General features: G+C 44.0%; 1 protein-coding gene across 32 annotated transcripts in view; it reads right to left on the bottom strand.

The window, feature by feature from the left end:
• The window catches only part of MICAL3 (microtubule associated monooxygenase, calponin and LIM domain containing 3), a 1,875,796-nt gene that overhangs the window by 1,137,991 nt on the left and 725,398 nt on the right, over window positions 1-12,407 (bottom strand). For all 32 annotated transcript variants that reach the window (XM_085652129.1, XM_085652139.1, XM_085652136.1 and 29 more), the window contains 3 exons: window positions 3,139-3,396; window positions 2,241-2,356; window positions 360-486 (listed from right to left, as the gene is read on the bottom strand). In XM_085652129.1, coding sequence (XP_085508255.1) covers window positions 360-486; window positions 2,241-2,356; window positions 3,139-3,396 — 501 coding nt within the window. The remainder of the gene's footprint in view (window positions 1-359; window positions 487-2,240; window positions 2,357-3,138; window positions 3,397-12,407) is intronic.

The raw sequence follows: 12,407 nt of genomic DNA, 5'->3' as shown, positions 1-12,407 counted from the left end.
GGGAGGGGGAAATGGAGAAATAGGGAAATTGTGAACAAGTAGGAGAAACCAGTCGACACCTAATACTCTATGGCATAAACAGCATTCCCAGGAGGTGTTGCAGTTCTGTTGGTGGCTGTTAACAGCTCATTCACATCAGCTGTGAACAATAACTCTCCCATTTGGATTCCAGGATTGTGGCATGATTCTCTGCCGGGAAACCAGCCACTTCACCACTTTTTCTGTCAAAAATGGTCAAAGTAAGTTTAAGGGAATACCTGAAGAAACAATTCTCAGGTAACGTGCACCGCCTAACCTAATATTTTAAATTCTCGAAAAAATATGCAATTACAAGACATAAGTGCTATAGGAAAGCTTACCTGGTTTGGCCTGAGAACATGAACGCTAATGTTAGGGTATCGTGTGCTAGGGTCGATACTGTACTGGCTGAAATTTTTATTCACATTCTCAGGGGTCGTCTGTGGGAGAAGCCGATAAATACTCTCTCTGAAACAGAAACGTGTGCTTGTTAGATATACAAACCGGTCTGGGAAAAAAGCTAAGAATGAAGGTGTCAGTTTTTCATCATAACATACTAAATTGTGGAGCATTTCAATAGTTAACAAAAGATAAACATAGTAATAAGTAACACCAATTTGTTGGGCATGTGAAACAAAATCCTCACTGTTAAACCTTTATGGTCTATATGGCTACTTTTGCTTTTCCTGCCACACTTGTCAAAGTCCATGCCCTGGTGCACTTTAGTGTACATGCCACCAATGTCCTACTGCTTTTACCCTCATCGTGGAGTGAAAAGGGCCAGCAGAAATGCTGTCAGAATAGATTTCTTTTCAGCAAGTACCACTTGGATGTACAAGTGACAGAGGTCAAGCAGTGTTTCTGCATCTCTAACAACCTGCATATCTGGCAGCAACGTATCATTCAGGTGCTGTGAATAGTACAGTGTTAAGGGGCAGAAGCATACTAAAGTACTGCTAGAACTTCAAACTTTCACTCAACTGCAAGCCCTGGAAACAAAGCCTGCATTCAAACCTGATAAATAAGAGACTAGCTTTAGCAGTTACGGTAATGACAGGTACGTTTAGTCTCGCCTGTATTAACTGCAGCTCTTAGCTTAACATCTGTGGTATAAAGTTTATAATTTGCAAGAGTCTGCTACCCTTGTAACTGAGAGAGGGTTCCATTAGAGAAAGAACAAACGAAAGAGGTTGCTTTATCAACACAGGACACAAGGTCTTATTCTAGAATAAGCCGTCACCAAGAGTGGATTGCTTCTTGACTTTTGCCATAGACTTGAAGGCCTGGTATTCAGGGTATGCCAGGGATACTTGGACCCACCCTGTATAAAGAATACTTCTGTTCTCTACCCCCCACCTCCTAAACAAAAAACAAAGAAAACAAAGGGCTCTCTTGTATGAAGCAGGTGTTCAAAACAACCAACATATACCACAACAGCAGTGAACACGGCAGCCGCAATTTCACAGGCTCTCGCTTTGTCTGCTATTTCACCATCTTTAAGGCATAAGGTTACTCCAAAACCCTTACAGGAAATTATTACTTTGCATAATCACCCAAAATGTATTGTCCTCCTCTTTTAGTCTAATGTGCAGATGTAACTACCTATAACCCCTTCAGAACCATTTAAATAACATATGAGCTCTATCAGCCACTAGCAAATCCCGTTGTGGTTGTGCTAGGAATGCTTTCAGTAGACTATAACAATTCATCCAAGTGAGCAGGGGCATCTGTAAGGACGGTGATAAATGCATAACAAAATTGTCCGAGATCCAGAACAAAGTGTAATCAAGATAGTTTTGGGAAGTCTACAGTGATTCTGAATATAAAACCAGCAAATTGATCAATACTGCAAGGGTAGATTACAGCATATGATTGAAATAAAGTAAATGGATACATGTATTGATAGCATACATGCAGAGTAATATCAAACCTGCAAAAGGGCACTACGCTTACAAGAGGAGGATCATTCACAGAGGAAGGCAAAAGACTGATTGACAATGGAGATCAAACAAATAGGAACTTTTTACATTTTCCCTCCACAATATCATAGCAAGGAAAAACAGGGTGAATATGCTAATAAGGCTTACTTATGCACATGTCCAAGATAAGACACACTGTACATTTTACTTTTTCATGACAAGTACTAAGTGCTCCTTTTGTACAACTTGAAAGTAAGGTATCATCTACCATGCTAATGTGTTATCCATATCAATTCCGTTTACCTCTCTGCAAGGACTTCTAAGGGGTTGGCGCCCAAGGACCAGCTGCGCACCATCCATGCAATATCCATGGCGGCCAAAAAGCCACGAGCAATCCCAGTTCCCATAGGCCAGAAGGGCTGGAGGAAAAAAAAAAGAATATGGAAGACCACCAGAAGAGGGGCGGAGACAAGTTGAGATAATTTAGAAGAGTGAAAAAATACACAGAGAAGCAAGCATGTCTTTGAAGCTAAATTAATATGCTCATTGCTCATCTAAGGCTAGAGGGAAAAAACAAGACTAACTGCAGGAGGAGCAACAAACTAGACGTAAACCTTCAGTTTTCCATCTATTGCATCAGTCAAAAACAAAATGTTCTATTTTTATACCATGAAGCAAAATATGACTAATGTTACAAATAAGTATCACTGAAATGAAATGTTCATGGCTATTAGCAATAAATACTTCGGAAGACTTAAAGACAAAATAAGCTAACATTTCACAAAAAGGCATCGTTTGTCATTATATTTTAAACACACCTTGACTACTTTTATCCTAGAAAATACTTTTGGGATTTTAACTTTCATGCATGGCAACAGACCTCTTAGACCAATACAAAAAGTTGCAAAATTGGTGAAATGCAAGGGAAGGGTGTTGAGGTGATCAAGAGGTAGTTTTGGGGGAGAGAAAACAAAATAGTTCAGCATTGCATTTTAAATCTGCACATTGATTGGCAATATTTTATTTCACAAATAATATTGCTTCCGCTACTGGTTTGTGGTGGAGGATTCCCACCTTTCTCCGTCACTTTCTTAGATCTGGAGCTAACGGGGCAAATTACTAGGGAAACAAAATTAACGACCGATCAGACAGGAAACGTTGTTTCAAAAGCTACATTTTCAACAAGATATACCATATTTACCTCTAACAGGCTGTCCCCAACCAGGGCCACCAGCAAACGGTGGCCGTTCCGCTCCCGTACTAGAGCGGCATTCTCAGAGGCGTACATGCACGTAAAATCGAACATCGCCACATCTGGCTGCCCATAATGATTAATGGCAAAGTCCAAAGACGGCAGCTGCTGATTGGTGGAGAAGTCTGCAGCCTCACGAGCATAACTGAGCAGTGCATCCTGGTCCACATTTGCTCGTGACAACAAGAGCTCAGTGTCAGCATAATCCTTAAAAAAAAAAAAAAAAAATTAAAAAGGAAAAAAGGGAATGTAAAACTTGTCAGTAACATGCAACTGAAAAGAATGTCTCCAAATAATTTCAATTGGTACGAAAGATAGGATTTTTAGAAAGAACAAATCACTCCACTATCTAGCACCCTCTAAACAGACAGTATAGGCACAAAAGGAGTGAAGACCTAGGCTGCAGGTTTACTTTTCCCCTCTCCACCCGCTTAAACCACAGCCTCATTTACTTCATCACTAGATATCATGGTTAACATGGAAAAAAAACACCATCTGCGAAGGAAACCCTATTTAGGGACAATATTGTACGTTAATGTTGCCCCCCACTTACCTTGATCTGAACACGAGCATTTACTAATATAATCTTTCTATTTTGTTCATTTGATCTAATTTGTTTATTAGAAAAAAATCATTCGCTTCACGGTAAAATCATGTGAAGTCAAATTCATCAATTAACAAAGCAGCAGTACAAACAACAAGCATTGGCATAGCCAATAGGTCTCGCCTTTGGGACGTTATAAGTGTTTAGCCATGCAACAGTTGATGTTGTTGCACCAGGATATTGTGCTGGATGACTAAACACTTATAAGGTCCCCAATGGGGAGACCTATTGGCTATGCCAATGCTTGTTGAAACTAAGGAGCAGCAACATTGTTGTGGTGTCACTAGGGCTTTAAGTGGAAGCTTTTTCAATATTATATACAACAAGCCACAGTTGCTGCTTCTTTATCTTATGTAGCTAACAACCATTGACAAAGCCAATAGTCACGACTTGTTGTAGGTATGATGTTACTTGTTGTATCATATCTGGATGCAATGACAAAAACAGCAAAGTACAAGTCGGGCGGCACTCTATGCTAATCACAGATTTTTAGCTTGTGTGTTTTAAGCCACGCCCTTAATTACATTGGCCTCGCCCCTTTGAGTGACCCTCCAGTTTTTTCATCCCACTTAAATCCCTGAAACCACCCGATCGCAAGAGAGCTGAATAGGGGTGTGGGTTGCCTTGCCTGTCAACAGCTAACGCAGGAAGGTCGACGGGGTCAGTATTCAAGTGGCGGCTTGGATTCTGAGCCGCTTGACCATGGCAAAAATTAAAAAAAATTAAAACTGTGAAACTTGTAGGGACAACTGGTGGGCAGACACCCAGGATCCATACATGTCTGTCCTCGAAAAGGCCAAGTTTGAAAGAGTTCATATAGAAAGGACACTTATTGAATCTACCCCCAGGTTGGCGCACTCTCTTGATTCGGACCTGTGCCCTGCAGCCGGCGCATAAACCCTCCGACGGCGCTTCTGACAGCGGGTGTGCACTGCACGTCTCTGTGCCGGCCAGCTGCAGAGGATCAGATCTGTGATGAACAGATGCAGGTGGGTGCTGGGAGTGGAACATTAGGTCGCGGCGGCCCGCCTCTCACCAGGGCACCAGGGGGGTCAGAGGCAGGGTGCAAAGGCGGGCGCTCTGGTGGTGTGTAAATAAGTGCACTCAGCTGTGCGGGCCACAGGGGTGTGGGCGGGCAGGCCTCAGTAACCTCTTCTGGAACCGTAAACAAATCCAAGGGGCCCAACTCACCCTACCTGACCCAGGAGGGAAAAAAATAAGCATTTACGTCATAGCAGACGAGATAAACCATCCGTCTTCCAACGTGCAAATTACAGGCAGTTATACCCAACTCAAAGGCATTCTTTTAATTAACCACTGAAGGAGGAGTGGCCCTATCGAGATATGAAATACATTTATATTTTATACAGCGCTGGATTCTGGTGATTGGAACTTTCTAACGTTTTCCAGGTAAAAGATCAGATAGGAGGAGAGAACGCGGGTAACATACAATACAGTGAAGAAGAAAAAATGCTACAGCGCCCTTGCTCCTAAGATGGCAACTCACACACTGGGCTTGGTGATCACGCACGGCACAGAACCCCTGGGGTGTCCTTATAAACAGCGCCTTAAATGGGTCTCTTTCGCTTCCAGGCGCTTCATAAAGCTGCTATAAGGCACCATGCCAGATAACGGCTTCAAACACCTCCATACAGTCAGTGCGCCTGATCACACCAAGAACAAGGAGGCACTACAGCTGCTCGCTCCCGCAGGGAAAACGCCGTGGGATGCAAGGAAGGCAGCTGCAGCGTCCCTCGAGTGGTGTGCGCGCTGTAAGAATGCGGCCGCGAAAGCGACGAAAACCAAGCTTTGAAATGTGACCCGAAGCAGATGGCACACTGCGTGCCTCTGCGTGTAACCACAAGGTCTAGGCCGTAGGCGTCAACATTCTAAGAAAAGGTGGGACAAAAACCCGCCTTTGCCCTATTGCGTGATGTCTTTCTTAGAAAAGCAAAACCAACAGTTGATGGACAGAATGCAGAACAATGTCATACATTCACCCCAGTACAGAGATCTGGGCCTAAATCCATCGTTTTTTTACTCACCATGCCGTTCCAGTTTGAACCCAGCCATATGCAAATCAGTCTTGACCCTGTGCCTCATGGGAACAATACAGCCCTAACTGCCAAGCCAGCTCCTCCCTGGACTGGAAACAAGCAGCCTAGGATCGGTTTTGGGGTTTCACCCCTCTTCAGCCAGGATAGCTTGATTCCAGTGGCATGGAGAGCACGGGACCCACGTCTGGGTATACCCTTCCCACTCGGGGTGACAAATGCAAGAACAACAGTTGATGGACAGAATGCAGAACAATGTCATACATTCACCCCGGTACAGAGATCTGGGCCTCTTAGAAAGACGCACGCAAAGGCCAATAGGCTGTCAGCAACAAAAAAAAAAACACATGCGCGAGCATGTGGTCAAAGTCGGAAGTCCTTACTAAAGCCTCGCTGCGCTGCGCATGCGCGCTGGCTCAGGCAAGACCTAAAAAGTGAAAGTCCAGTGAACAGAAGTGGTACAAGGATTCTGTGTAAGCAACTAGATTTAGAGATTAAAACTTCCTTCAAATTTAGGAAGGATTCATTCTTATTATTAGCACTTGCATCGCGCACAACTACTCCACTGAGTGTCCCGGCGCGTGCCCAGCAGGTAGAATGAACAGCTCGAGAGAACTTATCTGTAAAGAAAGGTCTTCAACTTCTTCCTAAATACGCTCGGAGCACAGACAGCTCAAAGCTCCACCGGAAGATGATTCTGACCAAAATACAATATCTCAATTTTGCTTTTTAGATTAACTCTGATAAACAACTAGAGTGTCTTAGTGCGACTTTACACTTCACAGTTGAGGTGTCTGGTCACCAAAATAACTATGCCCCTCAACTGCAGTTGACCCAATGTCTGTCAAGATAACACTAAAAACAAGCACTTGCAATGCAATAGGTCTTGCATTACTGATAGTTTGAGGTATTGGTGTTGCAAATTATAATGTAACGCCAATAGCTCATACTTTCAGTAATGCGAGACCTAGTGCATTGCTAATAATTGCATCCAGGAACCAGCAATGTATGTCTCAGTGCAGTACCGCAAGCTGCTCCTATTGCTCCCTAGTGAGCCAGGAACCAGCATTGTATGTCTCAGTGCAGTACCGCAAGCTACTCTTAGAGCTCCCTAGTGAGCAAGGCACCAGCACTGCATGTCTAGGTGCAGTACCGCAAGCTGCTCCTAGAGATCCCTAGTGAGCATCATAAACTTTGAAGATATGGTAAATCCACCCTACCCATAATGCATTGCATGCAAGACAGTACCACGAGTACATTCAAATAGCTATGTCCATATATATACACAATTAATAGGTATGAAATGTGACTAAACAATTATATTAAATTATGGATTAGGTTGTACTCTATGTGGAGTTGATGAAGGTCAATTTATAGAAGGTCTAATATAAATGTGAGATGTGCTAGCGAGTAAAGTAATCACTGCTAACCTTATTTAGAACCAAGTAAGTGTCCTGTTTGACAGCCTTTGAGAAAATAGTGCCATGAGGTTGCAATTAAAAACACATGTAACAGGGGGTGTCCTCATGGGAGTTTACAAAAAGAGACAGGGAGTTACTAAGGAGGGACTACATAGCCTAATAACCAATGAAAAGCCACAATTTACAAAGGACAGGGACAGAAGCCAATTAAAAAGATGGGCGGGAAGTAGGCAGAGCTTTATTCACATATCCTGAATACAGCATGTCTCAAAGAGACAGCGCAAGCACTGCCAAGGCGAAACCTAAAAATAAAGGCATTGCAGAATATAAGGAACGGGATCGGGTTTGTGCAGCTTTAAAGTGTCTGGATTCAGATATTTTAGTTCAAGTCTCCTGTTGATACACTATCATATATACAAATTAAGACTTGACTCCAGATTCCAATTACCATTATATATTAGGTTTTAACATTTGGGGGTGATGAGAGAAACTTAAACCATGAACCATGGCAGTCTACTGCGGGCTGTCTTGTCCACAACCGGCGTTCCTCGCTCACTCATCACTTTTTCTAGCTGGCATAGAGGGTAGTATGGAGATAGGTGCAGATATTTTGATAGTTTAATGTATTTGGGAAGATGATTCGGTGCAGGGAATTAATACTATTTTTAGCATTTAAAAGATTTACTGATTGATACACCTCCCCAAAGTGACAGTTCTGTAAGTCAGAAACGACAAAGCCAATTGTTTTAGCATTTATCTAATGAAAAGATTGTCAACCTATACTAATATACATCATAGATCCCGAGCAGTAGTCCAAGCTTCCTTAATGCACTTTTCAGGGACAGTGCAGGTGGCTTCAGCAATGCAAGCTTCCTTCACATCCAGTAACAGCATTAACTGGTGCACAGTTAGCTTCCTTAGTCCATGGTTATCAATAGGATCTCATGGTGAACTGGATGACTTAAGCTAGTAAATCATGACAACTTAACTGCAAAAATAGCAAAGGTAACGTTACAGTGGAGGTGGGGACGTCTTTCATCGCCAAATTACAAAAAATATTAAGTGTGCCACAGCGCAATCAGAGAAAGATGCTGTTCGGGACCCTGCTCTCCTAAATAGTAAATAGATTAAAAAACTAAAATAGAATGCGAAAGGCAGGGGAGAAACTAGGTGTGAGGTGAATAAGTAAATGCCTCTGACAAGAGGTGATGAGAACTTTGGAGCTGAGGAGCCATAGGGCAGAGGTCAATAAAAAGTTTTGTTAAAAAGCAGAGATGCGAAAAAAGGGTAGGGAAGCGAACGATTAACAGTGGTCGAAAAACAGGGAGTGGTGGAGCTAGGATGTGAAGCGGGAAGCAGTACATATGGAAAAGAACAAGGAATTGCATACACTCCCAAGGAGTGCTGAAAAAAAGCAAATAAGTACTTTTCAGAATTTACGCTGCTAAAGGAAACAAGGGGTCAAATCAAAATGATGGCAGAGAAGCTATGCTCAGAGGAGTGACAAGTAGAGGAAGGAAACTCAATGAATAAGAAGCAAGCAAATGAGATTAACAAGAAAGACAACCAATGGGCTGGCCTAAGTATTCGTTTTGTACAATAGGTCTTTCAACAACCGACAGCTAAAGCGGTCTATAGGTAACAAGTAAACAGGGGAATGGAAATCTCATGGTGAATTTCACAAGCAGTTTTTAATTTGGGAATTAAAATAATAAATAAACAATTGCTGCAAAGATATTAATCCTTGATAGAGCAGCTTTGAGGAAGTATGCTGGCAGATTGGAGCAGAAGGAAAGTGGATACATTTGTAAGAAAAGTGAATGGTCATCAGTGCACTTTTCAACTTCTGAAGTAAGGTTCGTTGATGAAAAGTGAATGGACATTTGTTTGATTCTGAACATCTGGATAACACAACTTGGTGATCTGAATAATTAAGAAATATTAAGAAATGTTCTGGAGGTAATGGTCCCAAAACTCTCACAAAGGGAAAATACCTAGATGGAAGGGGAAATCACTAAAGCATAACTGGTGGAGGGCCCTGGCAAAACCAAGGGAGGGAGATAGTCTGGATTACATGGACTCCACATGGAGTTCTTTAGACTAACAAGCACGTGCCACCATACGTGCCACCCTAACCTTCCTTCGGTAAAATCTCACAAACCCCATTCTCACAGTCTGCTTCTTCATCTAATTACACACTACAGAAACCTACAAATCCACAACTCTCAATCGCTAACTGTACAGCTCTAAAACTAGACTGCCACACTCCCCCATTACCCTTTACTCATAGCCCTTCATCTTTCAATAGACAAAAAAGGAAGACAAATATCACCAATCAAACAAATTTCGCATCACCCACACTATATCACAACAGAACTCACCCATTTTAACAAATAACCAAAACAATCCTACATAGTCAAGTTACACAAACTGAATCTAGCTCATAACCCCCCCCCCCCCTTCAAATTGCTAATAAACCTACTCTAGCAGGATACTAGGAATACCACAATCTTTGCACCATCACTCTAGCAGGACTTCCTAACTTCTCACCGTCCCATTCACACAAAGAGCAAATCTTTAAAAAAATAACTGCATGTAGAAGGCTGGCTTAGTATATGGTGCACACTTATTTAAGTGAAGCACATTGCACTAATCCACACAACCCTTATGGTGATTTTAGTTGTCTTCGACAACCACAGAAAGCTCTCTACATGGTAGCTGTGGAGAGCAGCCTTCAGGCTTAGACCAGAAGAAGTGTTAAGCAGCTTGTTTTGCCAGGACTAATCATATATTGTAGGTTAAACGAAAAACAACAGTGCAGTTATAAAAAAGTTATATTTATTATACACACTAAAACACTGGTATATCTCCAACCCGGAGACAGTAACACAATACACACAATATTTCAAACAGGTAAGTAAGCACAAATACACAGAGGTCTCCATGGGGAGACCAAACCATATACTAAAGAAGTGGAATGCGAACTGTGACGAAGTCTGGACTTGGACCAGAAGAGCTGGGGACACAAGGAACCACCCGAGCTAAGTACCCAGAAACCCCACAGAGGCTGTGTGCCGAGTGGAAACACAGCTGCCCACTCAATGCAAGTCAATGGGAAAGTCGCAGTTGCAGTTTTTAAGAAGGACCCTTTCCCAATGGACCCTTAAGAAACAACCTGTAAGACAGAAGGTTGGAGATTCACTTCACCCGTGGATACCCCAGGATAGGTGCGAAGTGAATTTGGAAACCACCTTGGACCACAATGGAGGACTTCAGAAAAGATGCTGTGGAATATGGTGAAAGAGTCCAGTGGAATCCAAGTATAGATTCTTGAAGAAAAGTACCTGCAAGCAGAGGAAACAGAGTCTATGCCACTCAGAGGCACGGAAGACCAATGACCACTGATGACGGATAATGCAGGAGTGAGGACGGTAACCTTGTCGCTGCAGCTGTGAGGACCAGGCGATGCTGTGGAAGACCAGGAGCCGTTCACAAGCTGTCCCAGGTCAGGAGTCAAGAACCAGGGGTCGGTGTCCGGCGGGCGCACCACCAAGCCTTGGCAACAGGAACATACGCGGGAAAGAAAGAAGGTGCAGCGTTGGGACCAGCAAGGGACTCAGCAGATGCAGGAGAGTCAAAGCAGGCCCCAAGCAGGGGAGCACACTGAAGCCAAAGAAGAACCTCAAAAGGACCCACAGGCCGAAGGCACAGCAGTCACAAGAGGACTGCGAGTAGCACACCAAAGATGCAGGCCCACGATGAAGAGGTTGCGGTGTGGACGAAGATTTTGGCAGGAAGAGATGCTGGAGTTTCTTGTAGACCGAAGATATCTGGAGGATAGAGTCAACAAGCCTTAGCAACAGCATGTCGACGCTGTTAAAAGGGGTCCTATTCCAGTGAGGGATAGTGGCCTCAAACTTGCTAAGAGGACGGGTCAGGCCTTGACGGAGTTGCAGAACCACCACCTGTGTTGCTGAGCCTTTTGGAGTCTGTGGGAAGTCCGGAGCAGCAGACCGGTCAGCTTCGTTGCGGTGCCTGCAGATGCAGGGAGACTGACTCCTTCACTCCAAAGGAGATTACTTCTGGTGTCCTTGATGCCCACAGGCCTGGAGAGGAACTGGATGGAGCACAGGCACAGACAACGCACAAGACTGGCAGGACCACAAGAGCAGGAGCAGCAGGAGTCTTCCTAGATGCAGTCTCGGTTCCAGGCAAAGTCCAACGAAGTCCAAGGTGCCCAGTCCGATGAAGTGATTTCGGGTTGGAATCTTGTCCCAGGACGAATCTGAAGAGCCAACCACAGATAAACCCTTAAGTACCCTAGGGAAAGGGTTGGGACAATTCAAGGATCCCGCCCAGAGGAGGGGCTGGACAGAAGGAAGGATACTCCTATGTCCTTTGTCCAATTTTGCGCAGAGCAGAAGCCAACAGCTCCCTAAACTGGTTCAAATTAGAATATGCAAGGGGGGCACCAAATGTGCCCTTCAAAGCAGTCTGGTGGCACTGGCTAGCTCCCCCACCCCAGCCCAATACACTAAGTCCTGTATGAAGGTGAATACACCTCCCTGTGGCAGGAAACCTACCGTTCTGCCTTCCCCTGCTCGAGCTCAGCTCAGCAGGAGGGCAGACATGTGTCTGTGGTTGGCAGTAGCACTAGCTTGCTGTTAGACCCCAAAAGGCTGATAACGGGATTAGGGGAGCCCGCCGGTACATGGGATCCTACATCCAACACTGGAATCAGTGGTGGGGTAGGATTCCAACATTTTTGATAACAAACGTGACCGGTTTCAGTGCAGCCAATATATAGTTAGACATATCGTATTTGACTTGATTTCCACTATATGTATTACATGGCTCACCGCACTTACAAAGCCTGCAGAATCAACTCTGGGGTTTGTAGAAAGGCCATGCTCATGCAGGGGCACCCTCACACTTGTAACAAAGCACCCTGCCCTCAGGACTGAAGAGCCTGAAATAGGGGTGACTTGTAGGTTTTAAGTACAGTGACCTCCGATATAAGGACACATATCTGCTGTAAGTGGTGCTAGCACCAACTTACACAGGCTGCCATTGTAGGCCTGTAGTCACAGTTTGAGTGGTCTCTCATGGGTAGCAGAATACATGCTGCAGCCATGGGAG

The sequence above is a fragment of the Triturus cristatus genome, chromosome 4_1 (assembly GCF_964204655.1).
Source record: "Triturus cristatus chromosome 4_1, aTriCri1.1, whole genome shotgun sequence".
NCBI lineage: Eukaryota > Metazoa > Chordata > Amphibia > Caudata > Salamandridae > Triturus > Triturus cristatus.
This window is presented reverse-complemented; position numbering and strand designations above follow the sequence as displayed.